At 46.3% G+C, this 22,572-nt stretch overlaps 1 protein-coding gene across 1 annotated transcript in view; it reads right to left on the minus strand.

The window, feature by feature from the left end:
- Window positions 1-22,572, minus strand: part of ZFYVE26 (zinc finger FYVE-type containing 26) — a 111,897-nt gene that overhangs the window by 5,823 nt on the left and 83,502 nt on the right. Inside the window, exons 31-39 of the mRNA XM_088465338.1 lie at window positions 13,477-13,697; window positions 13,224-13,371; window positions 12,362-12,571; window positions 11,463-11,681; window positions 9,936-10,133; window positions 7,660-7,859; window positions 5,170-5,311; window positions 4,154-4,213; window positions 2,391-2,573 (exon numbers count right to left, since the gene is read on the minus strand). Coding sequence (XP_088321464.1) covers window positions 2,391-2,573; window positions 4,154-4,213; window positions 5,170-5,311; window positions 7,660-7,859; window positions 9,936-10,133; window positions 11,463-11,681; window positions 12,362-12,571; window positions 13,224-13,371; window positions 13,477-13,697 — 1,581 coding nt within the window. The remainder of the gene's footprint in view (window positions 1-2,390; window positions 2,574-4,153; window positions 4,214-5,169; window positions 5,312-7,659; window positions 7,860-9,935; window positions 10,134-11,462; window positions 11,682-12,361; window positions 12,572-13,223; window positions 13,372-13,476; window positions 13,698-22,572) is intronic.

Genomic DNA, 22,572 nt, shown 5'->3' on the forward strand with positions numbered 1-22,572 from the left:
CAAAAAGACAAGTAATATGAACAAAAGGCACAATAATTGCTCTAATATCCTGTAGCTCTTCTGGAAACCAAAAAGTAGCCATAAACGACAGATGACTTTGGTTGACAATAACCAGTTTAGGCTAATATCACATGGCATAGACTATCCTATTCAATCCAAAGGATTGGAAATCAAATGGACAGGATATGGAAGTCCACAAGCAAGTACCTTGTGACTACCGTATAGAAGATTTCGCAAGTCTGTCCAAGCGATCAACTAAGATATATGTGCCTTATATCAGGTATACCCCCAATCAATGGCTGCATCTGATAGCGTAACTATTTCATGGTCATTTACATAGTTTAGTGATCAGAGTAAATTTCACGTGTAGATTGTGTATGGGTTCTACCAGAAGGTCTGGCCACAGAGGAACATGCCAATATTGGCCGACATAATTGGCGTACCAAGAATAGCTCCATGCCCCACCACCCTTAGAATCGGACACATTTCATAAGAGTCGAGGAAACGGATGAATGAACTGGATTTGGCTAGATAATCCCTCCGTAACTGTCACTAATAAGAGTAAGTTTGTCATAAAGCTAGTAGGTTTACTTATAGGGGAACACAAACATCCAACAGGTACCAAAAGACCTCAGTGTGAAGTGAATACTCAAAGAAGTTTAAGCATTGGCAAAGCAGGAAGCCCTTGTCCTGGTCTGTAGGTTGCAAAGATGAAAACTAGCACTAAACACCATAGGGCAGAGTTTTCCTAACTCTGTCATTACAGTCAAGGCTATAAAGGGTATAAATGAGCACAGGTGACAATTAGTCCCTCAGTCAATTTGATTCAACCATCTGTACTCAAGCTTGGTTATCCTTTACACTTGCCTGGCTTGGCTGCATAGTTTGCAACCACGCCACACCGTACATTTCCCGACATGGTTTGCAAACAATGCGACCAGTCAGAAACGCGCGCTGGGCGGCTGCAGGGAGATAATTTTCTAGCAGCCACTAAAGGCAGAGGGACCTCAAAGCACCTCTGCACCCGTCCCCAGTGTCTGCCGTACAGCCAATCACTGTTGTTTGGGCAGCATGGCAAGACCCCCACCCGGCAGCTGCAGAGAGGAGCAGGCACTCTGGGGCACGTGCGAATAGCAGTCTAGGGTGCATGCGCCAGGGATCACACTGCGAGGAGGAAGGAGGAGAAGAGAAGTAAGAGGGGGTGGGGTGCAAAAGACACGTTTTTTTTTTTTTTACACAGTGGTGGTTTATAAAATGGATTTTTTTACTAGGATTTATGACAACTGCGGGGTCTATTGCCAATGGGGGGTAGGAAGATATTTTATAATGGAGGCCTATGGGCACAGGGTGTTGCAAGACACCACCTAGGAATATTTTCTTACAATAAAATATTTAAATTAGGGATGTGCAGGCTCGGTTCTACTCGGTTCCGTTCGTTTTTTTTTACCAAATCTTATTGGCTATCCAAAACTCGTGACAGCTGAAACCCAATAAGATTCGGTAAAAAAAACCGAACGGAACCGAGTAGAACCGAGCCTGCACATCCCTAATTTAAATATACTTTAACAAATATTTTTGAACACTATTAAGCAAAATTAATTTTTATAAAAATTCTGACCGGTTTAGCCAGGGAAAAATGGTCAGTTAATACCTTCCTCATTATTAATCACTGCAAGTAAAGGATTTCAAAAAATAAATAAAAACACAACACAAAAGCTAAGCCTGTGCTTATATTCTATGCAGGGCAGTGGTAAACATGGAGGATAAGCTGAGAGGAGGCAGCTAATAGGGGAGAGAATTATTTTTATTTTCCAGTGTCCTATCGCTTAAAGGGACCTATTCATTAGGCGACCTGAAAAACTGAACAACTAGCGTTCAGTCCTTCAGGTCGCCTAGGTGCGGTGCCCACACTGAACGTCATTCAGTGCAGGAGACCGACCTCCTATTTGCGCACAAGTGAAACCCAACAATCGTCGACAGGTTGACGAACATGTTCCACAGATAGTCGGCATCGGCAAGGACCCAGCGTGCACGCGGATCGCTGGTTCCTGCCGGCTATCCATCAGATGACTTTCTGAGCGTTCTGACAAAAACCTCCTGGTTTTGGTCGGATCGTTCAAAAAGTCGTCTAATGGATAGGCCCCTTTAGGAGTGGAACATACAATAATAACCTATTGCGATGTCCCCCACACTGAAAAAGGAGAACATTGCCAGCTTACAGACTGATTGGACTGTAGATCTAAGCCCTTTATTGCAAAGACCAGACACAACAAGGCTCAGATCTACCATAGAACGAATGTTAAGCTGTTATCCTAGCTGAGCATTAAGAGTAGGAAACCTTTAACATTCCAGTTTTTTTCTTATTACATAAACAACACAGCGTATCTTACATCGGAAGACATGTCTGCCATTTCTTCAACACATCTTAGCAGAATCTGATCGCAGTCCTTCTCCGCAGCGATACCAGACTCGCTCACACACTTTACAAGCTGCAGGATCTCGGAGTAATTCCCTTGCTGTACAAGGTGCTTGCACACTTTGCTGTATACTTTAGATGCATCTAGCTGAAAATCCTGAAAATTCAAAGGAACAAGTAATAAGAAAATCTGTAGCACACACATACATTCTTATTTAAACTCTATAACAAAAATACTGTCTCTGTAGTAAGATTTTGTAGCAGTCAAGAGTCATTAAAAGGACAAGATTATTAAAATACACTTGATAGGGTGTAAATTATAAGAAGCATTTTAATTTCTATCAGGCTACGCCTACACGCTTTCACTTATGGACACTTACAGGCAGAATGTTTGGGAGGCTCTGGACATCTGGTATTGGAGCCTTATAGAGGGGGTAGATACTTTGGAGGTATCTACATCAGCCTGTCCAAATCCACACAATGCACATTAATCAGGGGGTACATTTTAGGTAACTTATACCTCTATAAGCCTGACGAGGAATGTTTTAATTCAAGTATGTTTACCAGATGTCACAGATGTTCCTCCAAAAGGGACATTACTAAAGTTTTGGTGATCCTACCCCAAACGATAATGGTTTTGAATCCAAATTATCCAGTATTTCTAAATTTCTTCTAGATAAATTTCTCCTATAGCTTCAAGGGGCAAATCAGATTACGGAAGAGGTGCCGCCACACCGGATACACGAGGAGTCTTGCTCATTTCTGCTCGCAGCCCGTGGAGAGTAGAACTCCTTATCATAACTGATGTTATGTGGGCAGCGCACGTCGTGTGTGCGTGAAACTAGGCGCCTAAATGTTTGATACATGAAAGCGTATTTTGTTAAGCTGCACCAAATATGTTGATGTAGTGTAAAAAAAAAAAATCTGAAGATAAAAACCTCACATACTGTATTCAGTTTTTTAAATTCACACCAAAAGAGCTAATAAAAAAATAACTAAGCACTAAAACAGTTAAAAATAAAATTATTGTTAATACAAGAAAAAAAAAATTCAGGTTTGCTTGATTCATAGCTTTTTTGTCTTACGCATATCTGGTGCTGGACCTCCCACCATGTGTATTATGTGTGTATTATACTGGCTGTGTTTTAGTCTAGCCTCTCCCTCTTTTTCCCTATTACCCTTGTTCTCCCTACTTACCGTTCTTCATTTTTTGCTTATTGTACTGAACACTAACAATTATTTAATAAACATTTATTGTAAAATGAAAAACAGAACTACAAACGTGTGAATATAGCAAAAGTGGCAGAATAAACTGCACAGAAAATGTGAAATGTGTGCGCTAATATAAAACTTCTATCGGCTACATGGGGCGCAATTTCGTTGACATTTATTGAAGGCGGTAATTGGTGACATACAGTATACGCTCCGCAGATGGCAAACAGAAACAGCAAGTAGTCTTACAGACTGGGCCTAAAGCTGGTCACCTGCTTCCACATGGTACTGCAATGTGGGTGACTAAATTAGACGATGTGCTACCATACTGTCCCCAGTTTAAGCAACTGGATCCCATCTAGAACTCACCAGGGCTTATTCCTTTGGTCGGAGCGTAATGATTGGATCATTACTGAGACTGCCCACAGATTGTAAGCTCTGATCATCATCACCGGCTGTGCTAGTATTACAATTCACATACACATAAAATAGGGGGGAATTCAGCACAACTGTATTTAATCTCACCTGAAGTACTCTAAAAGCGATGCCAAAACCTTCTTCTACATTCTTCCCATCTAGTATGACCTGAAGGAAATGACGAAAAAAAAATATATGAAAAAGATATTCTATGACATTCTACAGAGGTGCCATGGGTTCGATATAATAGTATTTTAATAATTTGGTAAATGATGGTGGGGCCATACAGTATATAACACTACTGTGCTCCACTGACACATTTGCTTATACAGAGTACAACCCTTTAGGTAGCTGGTATATCATCTTCTATTCGCTTGCAGCATCCAAAGAAATTAGGGATATCACTTTTAGTCAGTTTACATGTCATAATTAGAAGCCATTGAGATAATGCCCATCCAGTTGTAAATACTTCAAACCTGCTGTCCCCGTCACCTGCTTTTACATGGTACTGCAAACTGACCATACCAGCTGACGGCCAAGTGGAACTTGCTTTTATCAAACATTAAGGAATGGGTTTGTGCCGACAACTGTGCCATAGAGATCATCGTCAAGAACAGCTTGGATGGAAGTTAGGAAAGAGAGAAACCAATCCTAGGACAATCGGGACTGAAACAAAATAAAACTTTTTCTTGGAATTCATACCAGTTGTACATATAACAGCTTACAAATAAAAAGCCTCATAATAACTTTAAAGAACCAGGGAAAAGGGGGGGGTAATCGATAATTATCAAACCTTCTAAACAGGACATGTGGAGAAGACGACCATCACAACCAATCAGATTCGAGTTATTTTATAGAATGTAACAAACATATGACATGGTCTGAATATGGGACCTTCATAATGTAAACTGACATAATATCAACATTTTCAGTACGTTGACCTTGTGAATGTTAACGCTCCTTTTTCAGCCTAACCTTAACTTCATGTGTCGACATTAGGTCAGCGTTGACGATATGAATGTTGACATGTTAACATTCAGAACATGTCGACATTGGTGTCAACATTCTGACTACATCGCAGATGTAGTATGTAGATAGGTCTATTCATTCTTTGAGACACTCACCCTACAAGCTACATCTATCATCATGGCGCTGTGTCCAAAAAGTGTGGGAGGGGGACTGTCATAGACTTGAGCAGTCTCCAAACTTTCACATCTCCGCAGGAACCTGGTGATCTCCATCTGAAGTTCCACAGTGTTGATGTGTCTATAAAACAAAAACAGTCTGTAATAAGTCAAAATCATTAGCTGCTTTCACAGAGCACTCAGTGCACGCCCTAAGTAGAGATGAGCATCGGTTTCCGATCTTTAGAAAAAAAAAAAGATCGATTTTCAGACCCAGTGCCGCATGATTTTTGGATTGGTTCTGGAGACCTGACGATTTAAAAGACTCAATCCAAAAATGGCGATGCTGCAGTAGTGATAAATGTACCTGGTCCCCGAAGTCCCTAGCTTCACTGCACATGCGGCAGCTTATTAACAATAATGTTTTTATCTTTTTGACTGCACAATCTTTATGTAACCACTAATGACGCTAGGGAAGATCAATGTTATATTACTGTTCACCTTCTGCATTAAATGTGCTTAGAATGCCGGACTGCCAACTGGCCTTCCCTAGTTGTAAGCACATTAAATGGAGTGCAGCTATAGCATAATGTACAAAGACCTCAGAGAGACAAAAAAAACTAAATACCGTAAATAGGTCATACATCTTTCCTGCACAAACGTGGTATTTTATAGACAATTAATCTATTCTTTGCTTTAAGGGTAAACGCCTAAAGCGACTTTCATACACAACATAAGAGTACAAAAAACAAAAGATAAAATTCTGGAATAAAACTATAGTCTATATTAATAGTCGTTTGAGGTTTCACTTGGGGAAAAAACTCTGAAGCTTTGCCGTTTGCCAACTTTTCATAAGAAAAGTCCCCTTCTTTCTAATGATGTGCCCTTAGAAGTTATGATCTGGTGATCACCAGACGACACCCAACAGAGGAGTATTCCAAAATGTGGGGCTCTAATGAGATAAATATCCACCCAAGCCAGATTTGGAGGTTTCACTGCCAACAGGAAGCAAAACCCTCCTGTCAGCTGTCTGCAAGTGAACAAACCACCAGCTACTAAAGTATATGTAAAATAGTTTTAATTCTAGCACCCTGCACCTATCACAAGCCTTGCAGTTCCTCTTGCCTGCCTGGAGTGTCGCTCTCTGCTCTGGTGTTTCTAGCACACTCTGGTTTGTCCATCAGCAGTTCATACATCAGCTGAGTGTGCTAGAAGCACCAGAACAGATAGCCACACCCCAGGCAGGAAAGAGGAACTGCAAGGTTTGTGATGGGTGCGGGGTGCTAGAATGAAGACTATAAAATAAAAGTAGTGTGACAAGGCTGACCCAAGTGTACAGACAAGAGTGTCATCCTAGATGATGTCTCTCAAGCCCTGTGTGTAAAAAGTGCTAGGGTCACATGCAATGATGGACAGACACCATTACTTTCAAGTGGTCTATATGTGCTTAATGAGCAACAAACACAGAAAGGCAAATGGCACCCAGTCACTGCAATGTCACTCCAACCACGAGTAAAAACTACTGGTGCAACAGCCAGAGACAGCAGCCAGAGACAGCAGCCAGAGACAGCAGCCAGAGACAGCAGCCAGAGACAGCAGCCAGAGACAGCAGCCAGAGACAGCAGCCAGAGACAACAGCCAGAGACAACAGCCAGAGACAACAGCCAGAGACAACAGCCAGAGACAACAGCCAGAGACAACAGCCAGAGACAGCAGCCATTTGATACCTGCGATTGGCTACTTTAAAATGTTGGAAAAGTTAAAAGCCTCATTTGCTTGGGGAGCGTATGTGTGTGAGAGCTACTCTCTCTCATTTTTACTCACTGAATCTCTAAGGGTTAAACTCACTAAAGGTTGATTTTAATTGATTAAAATATTGATCTAAATCGATAAACTTCGATGTTTTGTTTCACGGGCTAAACCACAAATTTACTAACATACAATTTTTAAATTGATTTTTACGTGTTGGTAAATGTGCAATTTAGCCCCTGAACCATAACATCGATTTTTTAATCGAATAAAATCAACCTTTAGTAAAATGTACCCCTAAATCTGCATTCTCATACCAGCAGTCAGTGTGACTGAGCTTTCTGCACCAGGCAAAAATGATAAAACAAGACACAGAATGGAACCAATAAGAGGTCTGAGCGGATACAAAATGATAGAGCTGAGGTTCCCAAACACGGCCCTCAAGGCTCCCCCAACAGTTCAGGTTTTACAGATATCCATGGTTGAGCACAGGTGGTTAAATCAAATTGACTGAGGCACTAATTAAGTCACCTGTGGTCAAGCATGGATATCCTGAAAACCTAGACTGTTAGGGTGCCTTGAGGACCGCGTTTGGGAACATCGGTGATATGGGGAATTGAATAGATACAATATGTCAATTTCTGCATTAAATTTCACTCACCCCTAGTTGTACAGTAATACAGCGATATGGTATATAAAGAAATGAATAAAATAAATCTGACAATATATCGTTTAAATTACCTGGAAATGTCACTTGCAGACATTTTTTTCCTAAATGTGTCACATGACTTCCTTCTGTTGCTCCTGGACACCTCCTGTAAGTAGATCTTCAGATGCTCCTTGGATTTTGCCAACCACGGCTGGTTGTCCCCCAAGTCACGGTAGCTCTTGGCCTTGTGAGAGAAGAAATGTATGCAGGTCATGGCCGCCCGCACGTGGTCCTGTTGGAGAAAGTCATTTGTCAGTAAAAATATAAGGAATGGAAAACACGCCAATGCTTACTGGGGCCAACGTTTTTTCCGGTGTGTGTAACTCAGTTGAGTTCTTATTGTTACAGTGGAACTGTTGCTAAAACAGTCCCAGCTCCACTGGAAAACAACGCAACTTAGTAATCTACAGCTTAAAGATCCAACGTCTTCAGAGTTCTCTAAACTGCTTCACTATACCCCGTCACTGCCCACTATAGCTGCAGATCAGGCAATCTATACAGTAAGTACACTGTAATCTGATTTAAATTAATTAAACTTAAGGAGAAACTTCATTTTTAAATCAATATTAAAGCACACGCATTCCTAAACCTGCCACAAATCCAAAACTGTCTCCACCTCCCTCTAGTACATTCTTTACTTTTCAGGATTCTGTATTGCATTAGTCACATGCGTCTTATTTATCATCTATGTTCCAATATTGATGCAATGGGGCAAAGTCGGCAACCTATTGTAGACAGTACAATATGCCATGCCAGGTATTCTCAGTAATATACACAGTGCACTTATGTTATACGGAATGTCCTCCACTGACAAATTGTAACACCTATCCCCATCCTGATGAGCAGATCTGCTATGTTCCTCACCTGTGCCATTGCCAACAATTATATTTCATTCCCCAGGCGTCATCAGAAGAACTTCCAAAGAAGAGAAAACCTAGCAGCTATTACATTCTGTGACATGTTTTTGATGAGACTCCTCCACACGTTCTAAAATTTATCTTACAGGAGGTAAAAACTAATTGTTCATGTTAAAATAATGGGTTGATCAAGAAACCACCAACCAGAATCCAAGCTGTTGCCCTATAATTCAAGTCAACTTCATCCATATAATAAATAATTCTTACAGCCTGATTCAGACACATAAATAATGCTGATATTTTCGCAGAACATGCGATTGTTTGCTACTGCGGATGAGCGAAGACCGAACGTGATGCAAATTTTTTGCGACTACATTTGAATGGAGGAACCATTCACAGAGTGAGTGACAGGCAGTCAGCATTTTGGGGTGGTAACGTTGGGTGGGGGTGGTTAGTAGAAGGCAGGCGTGTCGGAACGCTTAGAGGCTGTTACATGGGCGTGCATAAATTACTCATTGCAATCTTCTGGGCAGCATGAGAGCTCTCTGTGTAAGGAGTGCTGCTTGTGTGGCACACCCCCCCCCCCCAACAGCCCCATTTCCACCTGTGGGCCAAGTGGCCCGCGGGTGGTCAGATCGGGAGGCTGGCAGCTGTGCCAGACCCCGGAGTCTGAATGGATGCTGCGCGCGGCATCCATTCAGTGACGGGAGAGGGCTGGGGGAAGCCCAGCTAGTGAGGATGTTTGGAGGATGTTTGCACGCCTCCAAATAACGTCACATAGGGGGCATGGTCTATGGTACTTAGGCCACGCCCCATTTTCGATGTAGGGGTGCATTACAGAGAGCTGCCAAAGGATGCTCCGACCTCTGGAGCCGGCCATGGTGCAACTGGTCATACTTGACTTACATGTTCCGTGACTGCCCAATGTGTGTCAATAATATTGATGTTTATAAGACGGCGGCAGTGGGCATCTCCTATGCTAGGCTGTTCTTTGGGAGACATTAGCACATTTTAGCAACTGCGGTCTGTTGCTGAATCAGGCACTTAGTGAAGAACCTCCTCCTGTGGTTCCAATGTTATCAGAAATACAAAAAGGCCTAAAAAGCAGCAACTCTGTCAGATGAAGTTCTTCTGCGTACCTTAAGTGGCTAATCTGGAACAAAGCAACCCTACAGGAATTTCTTTATCTGACAGTTGGGGGTTTTTAGTTCTTGTTGGATAAGTGGTAATGGTTGGTGACAGTTGAGATGGAATCTGTTGGGGTGGACAAACTTGCAAAGGCATGTAACCTTCTAAAGCAGAAATCTGTGTGTAAATAAGTGAAATCTTATTGCCTTCCACCAATAAACATGTCATGTAGGTGGTCTTCCCCTAGTAGGAATTGTGTCCTATTAAAATCTAAAAGATCAAACCGTAAAGCTGATGTGATGGTTGAACACAGACAAACATACTTTCATGAACTGCTGAAGTTCATATAATATGTTGTAGTAGTTCTTCTGCTGGAGATGTTTGCAGGCATTAATCAGATAGATGCTCCAGCTTTCCAGGCTCGAGTCCATGGATTCTAACATAGCTTCAAGTGTTTGCAGCTTTCCGCTTTCATAGCTGGGCACAAAAATGCCTTCAATGAAAATTTCTCCCGGGCATTCCTGCATGGAGAACAGATAACCAGTCACAAAGAGCATCACTAATACACATGGTTACACTGCTGATCAATGGAGTTCGTTGTTATGAACATTTTAAGGTCAATTAAGAGGTCATTATATTCCTTACGAAAGTATATGTTGCATGAAAAGTGGTAGAAAAACTGATCACATAAGCAATCCATATAAAAATTTGCTAAGGTCTGTCCAGTCTCCTCAATGCGACAGACATCAGAGAAGAGGACCAGCCGCTGGGTAGGCATGAGAGCTGGAGGGTGGGATAAAGTGACGGGGGAGGGGGAGGGGGAGGGGAGAAGGAGGAGCGACTGGGAGTTTGTTGCTTATTCCTGAGGAGCTACAAGAAATACAGGTGTTAACTTTAAACAAAAACGCTAGGAAAAAGTTCTATTTTGCCAAATTTCCCAAGTGGCTGGCATTTCCACAGACTTTGTGAGATACGCTCACCAGTGCTGTGCCCGATGCATCATCCAGGCTTGCATCTTAGAGAAGGTATAATGTAAACTGCATGCTCTAAATCAGGGGTGGGGAACCTTTTTTCTGCCGAGGGCCATTTTGAAATATATAACATTATTCGCGGGCAGGTGTAGGCCACGCCCGCTCCGTGTGATTCCACACGGGGGCGGGGCTGCAATCGCCAGTGATTGCAGCAATGCCTGGGAGCTGTATGGGCAGCGGTGTGACCGTCTGAAGCGTCCTAAGGTCACTCCAGGCGGCACTGCTGCAAGGATTCTGGCTTTAGGATGCCATTATAGGCACACTGCTAGCCAGATCAGGCTAGCAGAATAAAGCTCAGAGGGCCAGACCAAATGATTCTGGGGGCCTTATACGGCCCCCGGGCCTGAGGTTCCCCATCCCTGTTCTAAATGATTATTGATGGCATTAAATGGCTGACTGTACCTGTCTTTCATGAGCATCCTCGCAATACTGACTGCACTGATTACTTTGACATGTGACACCAGTATATCTGTGCGCGAGTCTGAATCCAACTTGGGGTGAAAAAAATCAGCGGTGGGACTTTATATACAGAGTCAGACTCCTTCGCACAAAGATGTACAAGTGTCACATATTAAATTAGTGCAGTCTCGAATAGCTGTTTTGCCGCACATTCAAGTATCAAAGGTGCGAAAAAGACACTACACCACTCGGCGTAGCTCACTCGCGTCAGGCGTCTCGTATGCGAAGAGATGCTGAACTTTACACCTCTGATGGAGCATTTCCACTGAGCAGCTGATAAAGACAAGGCATTTGGACACTAGTTCATTATAATAATATGAAAAAAATGTGTCAAGTTACCAAATCTAGATTCCACTTTACCTTTTTTAATAAATGCTGCAAAGCATCTCGCATGAGGTCGTGTCTCATATAGAACTGAATGATTCCCAGGTTGGTACCATAGGTGTGCAGATAATGCAGGCACTCCTGGTAATAGGGGTTATTTTGAAATTTCCCCTCAGGCATCATTTCATACCATATGCAGGGTGCTTTCAGGGTAACTTCCAGTTCTTTCAAAGTGGCAAAATATTCGTCGTCTTTCTGCAAGGAAGCAAAAACAAACGTACGTCCTATTTTAAAAATGAAATGCCAATGGTTTATACTGAGGCACACAGGCATTGCGTTGCTGGTACAGACATTACAATGCTGAAATATCACTAAATTGGCCCAATATCTGCACGTGTGCGGCATAAAAGTAATCAGCTTGCCGGAAAATGATCCAATAGAATTTAACCGCTTTGTTCATAGACACATGTTATAAAGAAGTACAACTGCACAGGTCTTATAAACCAGTGTGTATCACCATCTCCCGAGACTATAGGAAAGCCCCAATGAGAAAAAAAATAAATAAACCGCATAAGACCACCTAAAGCAGCCCCCTATAAAAATGTTGCCCTTGCTCCTGTCACGACCAAACTCAAATTGGGGGTGGGTTATAGAGGAGAGGGGGCCTGGGCTCTTGGACATTTATACTTAACTGTTGGTGCCCAGGCTCTCCTCTCCAGGCTATAACCCAGAGTGTTCCCTGTGCCCCCTAGTGGAGGAAGAAGAAAGTACTTTGTTATCAAGTTCAACAGCACACATGCAGTATAACTAAACCCAAATAATGCTGCTCTCTGGTCAGTGCCAGCCATTGCAAAATATGCCTATGCAGCAAGTAAAGCCATAATTAGCTTACAAAAGTGGCTGTAAATAAGTAGCTCTATGAGCTCATGCCTTACCACCAGCAGAATGGGTTTGGCTGCAGATTCTAAGTGTTGAACAACATCTTCCAGAAGCTTGGAACCAATATTCTTCTGGTTCGGATCCAAAGGAGCTTTTATACATCTGCTGAATTTCTCCCTAGCTCCACCCAAATTGACAGACTTCAGACAGGCCATGCCCCAAGCGTGCCACACACCAGAAGGGTCGAGCCCGGTTTTTGTAGATACCTGTTTTGAAAAAACAACAAAGAAAAAAAAAATGTTTATATAACAAGCACCAGGGCCATAACTAGGGTGGTGCGACATGTGCAGTACCCCAGTTGCACTGAAGGGGGTGCTGTTCAGCGGCGCCTGTCAAAATCTGTTTATAATCATTCTCACTTGTAGCTTTATCTTTGATCCCCGGCATCTCCTGGCTGCCCCCTTTTTTCCTCCCTAGCCAACTCCCCATCCATTTTGGCCACCTTCCCAAGCACCTTAAGTCAAATCCACCTTTATTTAACACACACATTCCAAAATATGGTCATACCCGGGACTTGAACCCATCACCTGTGACATGGCAGAAACCTTACAAACTATCTGTTCTTGCAAAGGGAGCTTGCAAAAGAGTCCAGGTACATCACACCTCAAGTACCTTTGCCAGTGAATTTAGTTGCTGGTACAGGGTACTTACATGGAACTCCACCCCCCACTGCTGATATCTGTTGCATATAAACTACAAGTAGCACTCTATATGCCTTCAGATGGTGATCTGCCGGCTCAAGGCTTGTGCACGGCTGTTCTGATGGTCAAATCCAGCGGCAGGTGCTGGATATATTGAACTAAAAGTAAACTATGAGAAGGAAAAGGGATCAAACACTCAGATCTATTCACACTGTACCTCTATTGCTAAATTGTAGTACTCTGTTTCCAGGAGTTGATTTCTTAATCGTACCACAGCTGCTGGTCTAACCATCTCATCGAGTGAGGGAATGTCCTGGTAGGAAGCCGCAACTAAGATCTTCAGTAAGTCCACTTTGCTGCTGTAACTGATACAAAGAAAAATAAAAGTAAAGCAGAATTCATGATGATCTGACAAAGCTGGCTGGTAACGTTAATTAAAATCACTGGGTGGTCAGTGATCAATTACTTGCCTGTCACACAGCGCAAGGTCGTGACTCCTCGCTGCCTTGACGAAAATCATCTTGGCGCTGAACAGCAAAGTTTTCATGATATCCAGAAGAAGCCGACTGTCCATCTCAGGGTTAGTCAAGCCCTTTGATAGGATGCAGCAGCGCTCAATCAGCTTAAATCCACATTCGTCGCTGTTAGAGTGCAGGTTAAGGATAGCGGTGCATAGTGACGCACTTGGAGCCTGCGGAGCATGATCATGAAATTCACACATAAAATTACACGGCCGGTGGTGATGGAAATGACCTGCCGGTAATAGCCATATTAGAAGGAGACAGCTTACTATGGATTGTACAAAACTAGTATTGCTCCCTATTTTATTTTCCATATTTCATGAGACGAGTCAAAGTGGAACATCAAGGTTGCTACCGACATGGTCTACACCAGTGTTTCCCAACCTCGGTCCTCAAGGCACACCAACGGTCCAGGTTTTAGTGATATCCAAGCTTCAGCACGGATGGCTAAATCAAAAACAAGAGATATGGTAAGAACTTACCTTTGTTATCTCTGTTTCTACGAAGTCCATAGGGTCCACAGGGTTGACCTTGGGGTATAGCTGGATCTGGATCCACACGGGCACCACGCAGTTAAAGCTTTGCTGCTCCCAGGATGCACTTGGGTCCATCCTCCTCTATACCCCGCCCCGGCCACAGGCACCTCAGTTGGTAAGCAGCTAAGGCCGGAGGAGGAGACTAAACAGAGAGAAGGAAGACTGGAACACACAAGAAACCATACTCACAGAAATGGGAGACGGAAAACCGGTGACCAGCCACACAGCCCATTTGAAGCCAGGTGCGTCAGGGCGGGCGCCCTGTGGACCCTATGGACTTCGTAGAAACAGAGATAACAAAAGGTAAGTTCTTACCATATCTCTTGTTTTCTACTTCAGGGTCCATAGGGGGTCCACAGGGTTGACCTTGGGGATGTCCCAAAGCAGTTCAACTAAGGGCGGGGACGCTCCTGTGCTGAAAGGAGTACCCGGCGCCCAAAGGATGCATCCTGAGAGGCGAAGGTGTCAAACGCATAAAACCTCAAAAACGTCTGAATTGAAGACCAAGTAGCCGCCTTACCCAGCTGAACAGCAGAGGCGCCACGTCTAGCAGCCCAAGAGGGACCCACAGAACGAGTGGAATGAGCCTTAACAGAGGCTGGCACAGGTAAACCCTCCTGCGCATAAGCCTCACAAATAACTGAACGAAGCCAACGGGCTAACGTTTGCTTGTTGGCAGGCCAACCCCTCTTGTGAAAACCGAAGAGGACAAACAAAGAATCCGACTTCCTAACCGAAGCAGTCCGGTCCACATAGATTCTAAGTGCCCGGACCACATCCAAGGAAGCCTCACCAGCCGAAAGATCAGGTGACTGAAAAGCTGGCACAACAAGTTCTTGATTAATGTGGAACTTTGAAACCACTTTGGGCAAAAACTCAGGACGCGTGCGGAGCACTGCCCTGTCCTGGTGAAAAATCAGAAAAGGAGGGCGACAGGAAAGCGCCCCCAATTCTGAAACCCTCCTGGCCGAAGCAATTGCCAGGAGAAAAATGGTCTTAAACGTCAGCCACTTGAGCTCCACCGACTCAAGCGGCTCAAAAGGAGGACCCTGCAAGACCCTCAGTACCACCGTCAAGTCCCACGGAGCCACCGGAGGCACGAAGGGAGGCTGGATCCTGAGAACACCTTGGAAAAAGGTGTAAACATCTGGCAGTGTAGCAATCCGTCGCTGAAACCACACGGACAAAGCAGACACATGAACCTTCAGAGAGGCCAGGCGTAAGCCGAGGTCCAAACCCGATTGAAGAAATTCCAAGATTCTGGAAACCCGGAACACCTGCGGATCATAGTTTCTGGATTCACACCATTGAAAATAAGTGCGCCACACCCTGTGGTAAATCCGCGCGGAGGCAGGCTTGCGTGCCCTAAGCATGGTACCAATCACTGAACTGGAGAAACCCCTAGACCTCAAGACGGCTGTCTCAAGAGCCACGCCGTCAAAGACAGCCGACCCAGATCCGGGTAAAGGCAGGGCCCCTGAGACAACAGGTCCCGACGCTGAGGAAGAAGGTACGGAGCGTCGATGGAGAGGCACCTCAGATCGGAGTACCAAGGACGTCTGGGCCACGCCGGAGCCACCAGCACGAGCGTGCCGCCGTCCTGCTTGAATTTCCGCAGAACCCGAGGAAGTAAGGATATCGGAGGAAACAGATACGCCAGGTGAAACGTCCATTTCACCGACAGAGCGTCTACCAGACAGGCGCCTGCGTCTCTTGTCCTTGACCCGTAAACGGGCAACTTGTGATTGTGACGGGAGGCCATCAAGTCCAGCTCCGGCAGCCCCCACCTGTCCACGAGTAGCTGAAACACCTCTGGGTGAAGCGACCATTCCCCGGGATGCACATCGTGACGGCTGAGGAAGTCCGCCTCCCAATTGAGGACTCCGGGAATGAAGACTGCCGAGATCGCTGGAACGTGACACTCCGCCCAAGCAAGAATGCGAGACACCTCCGACATCGCTGCCCGACTGCGAGTTCCCCCTTGGTGGTTGATGTACGCCACCGTGGTGGCGTTGTCGGACTGCACCTGAACCGCCCTTCCGTGAAGAGAGGGGCCGGACGACTGCAGGGCCCTGTACACAGCCCGCAGTTCCAGGATGTTGATGGGGAGAAGTGCTTCTTCCGCGGACCAACGACCCTGAAGCGATAATGAGCCGGTCACTGCCCCCCAACCCCGAAGACTGGCATCCGTCGTGAGCAGGACCCAGTCCGGGATCCAAAAGGGGCGCCCCTCGACCAGATGCACCGTCTGAAGCCACCAAGCCAAAGACTGCCGAACCTCCGCGGACAACACCAGCATCTGAGAGCGGATCCGGTGAGGTAACCCGTTCCATTCCGATAGAATCAGCCCCTGCAGGGGCCGGGAATGGAACTGGGCAAATTCCACCATGTCGAATGTCGACACCATGGACCCCAGAACTCTCATAGCTGAATGGACCGACAGGCGGCAACTGCTCAGGCAACTGTGTATCCGCAGCTGCAGGGAGGAGACCTTCTCTGGAGTCAGGAAAATCCGCTGCTGACGAGAATCCAGCAGGGCTCCCAAATGAACCATCCGCTGTGATGGAATCAGGGAGGACTTCTTCCAGTTTATCAACCACCCGTGTGCTTGAAGACAAGCAATGGTCAGGTGGAGATGTCGAAGAAGCACCTCCGGGGAGCTCGCCAGCAGCAGAAGATCGTCCAGGTACGGCAACAGACGTAGACCCTGACCCCGAAGGTGGGCAGCCATAACCGCAATCACCTTGGTGAACACCCTCGGAGCCGTGGAAAGGCCAAAAGGCAACGCCCGAAATTGGTAGTGATGGTTCAGGATAGCAAACCTCAGATACCGCTGATGTGCCGGTGCTATGGGCACATGGAGATAGGCGTCCTGGATATCGAGGGAGACCATATAATCCCCGGGTTCCATCGCCAGAATGATGGAACGTAACGTTTCCATCCTGAACCTGGGAACTCTGAGGTATCTGTTCAGAGACTTCAAATTCAGGATAGGGCGATGAGAACCATTGGGTTTCTGTACCAGAAACAGAGTAGAATAGTACCCCGTCCCGCGCTGAGACTGCGGAACGGGAACAATGACCCCTGCTTGTAGCAAGGATTCTATAGCTACCTGAATCTGACCAGCTTTGGTCTTGTCCAGAGAAGGACTCGTACAGAAAAACTGGTGGGGCGGCCTGAACCGAAAAGACAGGGCGTACCCCTGAGAGACTACTTCTCGAACCCAGGCATCCGTGGTGGTATTGTGCCAACACTGGGCGAATTGGAGAAGTCGGCCTCCCAATCTGGGGTCCCCCAGAGAGAGGCCCGTCCCATCAGGCAGCAGGCTTATCCTCCTGCTTGGAAGAAGGGCGCCGAGCACTCCATGCCTGCTTCTTGGGCTTGGGTGCGGCCTTGGTCGCCGAATGTCTCGGGAAGGACTGGCCCTTGGCCTTACCCTGAACCCGAAAGGACCGAAAGGCAGAGCTCCTCACTTTAGCTGGCGCAGAGGCCGAAGGGAGAAAAGCCGACTTGGACTTAGCCAAAGTATCCACTATTCTGTCCAAATCCGGACCAAATAGTAAATCACCATTAAAAGGCAAGGCCTCCAGACCCTTTTTTGAATCTGCATCAGCCCTCCAGGACCTCAGCCACAGGGAGCGCCGAGCAGATACCGCTGCAGCCGACACCCTAGAAGTGAGCAGGCTGGCATCCAAAGACGCTTCCCCAATATAGGAAGCTGCATCCCGCATCTGTCCCACTAACGCTCTCTGGATATCCGGAGCCTCATCAGGAAAGGTATCCTCCAAGGCATTGGCCCATGCCTCAATGGCTTTAGCCACCCAGGAGATAGCCATGGACGGGCGAGCCACCGCCCCGGAAAGAGAATAAATGGACTTTAAACAAGTCTCCACCTTCCTGTCCGTGGGATCCTTCAAAGAGGAGATAGACGGCAATGGCAACGTCGCGCTTTTGATCAAGCGGGTAACGTGGGAATCCACCGCCGGCGGAGTTTCCCATTTCCTGCAATGAGCTTCAGGAAAAGGATAGTTCGCCGCCAACCTCTTCTGTGGATGGAACCTCTTACTAGGTAATTGCCAGGCCGCCGCCATATGATCCGATAATTGATCAGACAGGGGGAACACAGTTGAGGTCACCTTGGCCTTTTTAAAATTAGGAAACTTCGACCTAGGAGCCGGCGCATCATCCTCAACATGTAGGATAGCCCGCACCGCCCTAACTAAGGCTGGAACATTAATGGAGGACTTAGCTTCCACCTCCTGCCCCATGACATCAGAGTCAGAGTCCTCATGGATTTCTCCATCATCTGAGGACACTTCCGAGTCCGACAACTGCGCAGCTAGTGAACTCACAACCGGACGTTTAGACACCCTTGGTGGCACATCACCTTGCAACATGGACTGAAACGCCGAGGATGAAGCCGCCAGACTCTGTACGGAGCTGGATAGAACATCCACCCAAGGCGGAGGAGCCGTCGGAGCAACACTCTGCAAAGGCACTACAGACTGACACGTCCCTGGGGAAGACTGCACATACACAGGCAGTCCCGAGTAAGGACCCACAGTCTGGGCCCCGGGGGAAGACCGCAACATTTGTGGAACCCTCGGGGAATGGGGGATGGTGGGCTGCGGTAACGCCCTAGAAGGGACCGCTGATGGGACCGATAACCGGTCCGCAATAGACGCCAGCACCTGTGAAAACATCGCCCAAGGAGGGTCCTGTGATACAGGGGGGTTGGAGGGGCCCGGTACCAGCTGGCACCGCCCGCACAGACCATCCTGAGATAAGTCCTCCCCATCAACTCCAGCAGCACAGCGTCTGCAGGAAAATAGCACAGGAGCCACAGAGCGCTCAGTCTCCTTATCCGACATGATACCGTAAATACACAAGAAATAGGTATCACCAGAGGAATTACGGTTTTAACATCCGCGCACTCACCAGTATGCGACACAACAGCCCAGATATGGTACTGTGTAGCACACAACAGTATGTGACTGACCCCACAAATACGTGTTTTATATAAGTGAGGGTCTCAGAAAAACGCCCTTCCCCCACACACCTGCCGGGCCGTAGGAGAAGGAAAGGGATAGTTATAAGCTGACAGTAAGGAGAATAAGTCACAGACAGGCAGCACTAGCAATAGTCACATACAATGCAGAAAAGTTATACTCACTGCACCTTCCGCTACAATCAACCGCCCAGATTCAGTGTCTGGGAGGGCTATAGCGCTGTGTACACTGTCCTTTAGCAGGGGAGAGGTACACAGGGGGACCGGTCCACTTGATACCGCCTGGGAGTCTGCGATGTGCCAGTAAAGATGGCCGCCGGAGACCTCAGAGGAGGAGTGGCCGAGAGATAAGAGCAGCTCAGCGACGCCAGACTCCTAGTTGAAAGGCGCGCTGAGCTGAGGGGAGGAGCCGCTAGACAGGGAAGGCTGCCTCCCCTGGCTAGCAATTAACCCCCGGGTTGCCGGTCCCGCTACCAGCCTGATACCCTGGTGGTCTAGCGGACACGCGGGGTATTCCTCAATTGAGGGGGAGCCCGCCGCCGCCGCTAGCGCCTCCGGTCTGTCCCCAGAGACCGGAGGCTCCTGACTGCATTGAAGTATCCGCGGGCCGCCGCACGCGGCGACCCGTGGCTTACCTGATCCCCGTCGCGTCCGGCAGCAGTCAAGGGAGTCCCCAGAGCCCGGCTAGTACAGGCTCTGGGGTCCCGCCGCGATCCCCAGAGCTGTACTGGCGTCGCGGCGCCAGCGGGGAGAAGGAGCGGCAGCGTGGACGTCCTAAAGGACAGTCTGATGCTGCCGCTCTAACAGTGTAAAAAAAGAAGAAAAAAATAAAAAATTTCTCTTTTAAAATAAAGCTTAGGGGCTGCTCCTGCAGCCCCACTGCGACAGGGTGACCCGACTCCGGCCGGGCACCAACTAAAACTGAGGTGCCTGTGGCCAGGGCGGGGTATAGAGGAGGACGGACCCAAGTGCATCCTGGGAGCAGCAAAGCTTTAACTGCGTGGTGCCCGTGTGGATCCAGATCCAGCTATACCCCAAGGTCAACCCTGTGGACCCCCTATGGACCCTGAAGTAGAAATAACTGAGGTACTAATTAAGACACCTGTGATCAAGTATGACTATCCTCAAAACCAGGACTGTTAGTGTGCCTTGAGGACCGTGGTTGGGAACCCCTGGTCTACACAGACAAGTCATTTTCATCTTTTCACAAACGTACATGGATGGGAACACTTGTGAAAGATACGTCACCATCTGGGTACGTATGCTTTAATACATAAAGCTCAGGACCTGGCAACCAATAGGTTACAGACGGTCACCTCCCTATCCAACGGAAGAGTGAAAAATTGACTGCTGCTTTAGATTTATGACCATTATATGAACTATAACATATAAACTAACACTCTACGGAGCTGCAAGTATCTGAAGATACAGATGTGTCCTCATAATCTAGCTTCAATACGGCATGCAGCGTAACTTGTCTGGTGTGAGCGAGCTGCCAGGTCCCCTGCTACTCTGCTAGCATAGGGTGTCCCTTTTGCTGAGGTTGTGCCGAAGTCTGAATGCAATGTGACTAGGATGCACCAGCAGACTGTGCTGAGTAATGTGCTATGTGACACTTGTATATCTGTGTGCTCCTGAGTCTGTATATGGGAGACTGTGCTGAGTAATGTGATATGTGACACTTGTATATCTGTGTGCTCCTGAGTCTGTATATAGGAGACTGTGCTGAGTAATGTGATATGTGACACCTGTATATCTGTGTGCACCTGAGTCTGTATATAGGAGACTGTGCTGAGTAATGTGATATGTGACACCTGTATATCTGTGTGCTCCTGAGTCTGTATATAGGAGACTGTGCTGAGTAATGTGATATGTGACACCTGTATATCTGTGTGCTCCTGAGTCTGTATATAGGAGACTGTGCTGAGTAATGTGATATGTGACACCTGTATATCTGTGTGCTACTGAGTCTGTATATAGGAGACTGTGCTGAGTAATGTGATATGTGACACTTGTATATCTGTGTGCACCTGAGTCTGTATATAGGAGACTGTGCTGAGTAATGTGATATGTGACACCTGTATATCTGTGTGCTCCTGAGTCTGTATATAGGAGACTGTGCTGAGTAATGTGATATGTGACACCTGTATATCTGTGTGCTACTGAGTCTGTATATAGGAGACTGTGCTGAGTAATGTGATATGTGACACTTGTATATCTGTGTGTACCTGAGTCTGTATATGGGAGACTGCGCTGAGTAATGTGATATGTGACACCTGTATATCTGTGTGCACCTGTATATGACCCACAACATGAAAAAAAGCTGCGGCCGCTACATTGTGGCACTTCATATATAGATTCAGAGGCTCAGTCGCATATCAAATTGATCAGCACAGTCTCCTGGTGAGTCCTAGTCACATCACATTGTGATTTATGCTGCGTACACACGCAGCAATCAGCCAGCGATACGATATTGCTGGCTGATCGTCCTGTGCCCTCCCTGGGGTGCTGGATGATCGATATCGATCATCCAGCACACCAACTTACCTGCGACTATAGCGACCCGCGATCGCATGTCCCGATAGCAACCTACTCGATATCGAGCAGGTTGGCCAGCATGCACGGCCGATGGACGAGATCGCTATCATCCATTTGTGCCCACGCATCGCTGGTCGAAGGTAAGTTGGTAGGGAGCAAAAAATGCACGATTTGAATGATAACGATATGAACGATATCGTTATCGTTCAAATCGTGCATTAAAATCGCTGCGTGTATCGCAGCTTTAGACGCATTTTCGCCAAAAAAAAATGCAAAAAAGACACCTATGCACTAGCAGTCTCTCACGGGACCTGGCGCACCGAAAGACTATTTAGCGTGACTGCAGCAAAGAGGTGTACACAACTTTAAACCCCTCCTTTTACAAGCACCTGTGAAAAACCATTAAGTTGATAATGAGCAACCACTATTTTGTATTTCTGTACTTGGACGCATTTTCGCCAAAAAAAGACCTATATAGTCTGTTCTGCATTACTGCATCTATGATGTGTACGGCCACATCTATAGGTGTATACAAGTGTATTTTCTTAATTTTGTTGGTTTTACACTTTTTTTTCTACAAGTAACAAGCTTTTTAGAGCACATTGTGAATCCTTAAGGATTTAATTGCATCTTATAAATATAGGTGCCTTTAAAGGTTAGAATTATCCTCACCATGTCCTGGTGGAAGTGGCACTGTACTATATATCCTATACAGCATGATTTCATACGGTATCATTATCCACCCTGAGGCTCCAAATCTGTTTAAGGCTGAATCTCACCAAAAATAAGCAAGTTCATTAATAATTTTAAGTTAACATGACTTTGTTACACTTCATACCATATAATTATTTTGTTACACATACATCTAGCCTCCTTGCGCGTTAAACAGCCCTTCTAGTTGTGCCATGCCTTGGCGTGACTCTGTAAGATCCAAGCGTTTTTTTGTGCGACTTTTTTACCTTC

Source organism: Taudactylus pleione, unplaced genomic scaffold (assembly GCF_031769625.1).
Source record: "Taudactylus pleione unplaced genomic scaffold, aTauple2 ptg001956l, whole genome shotgun sequence".
NCBI classification, from domain to species: Eukaryota; Metazoa; Chordata; class Amphibia; order Anura; family Myobatrachidae; genus Taudactylus; species Taudactylus pleione.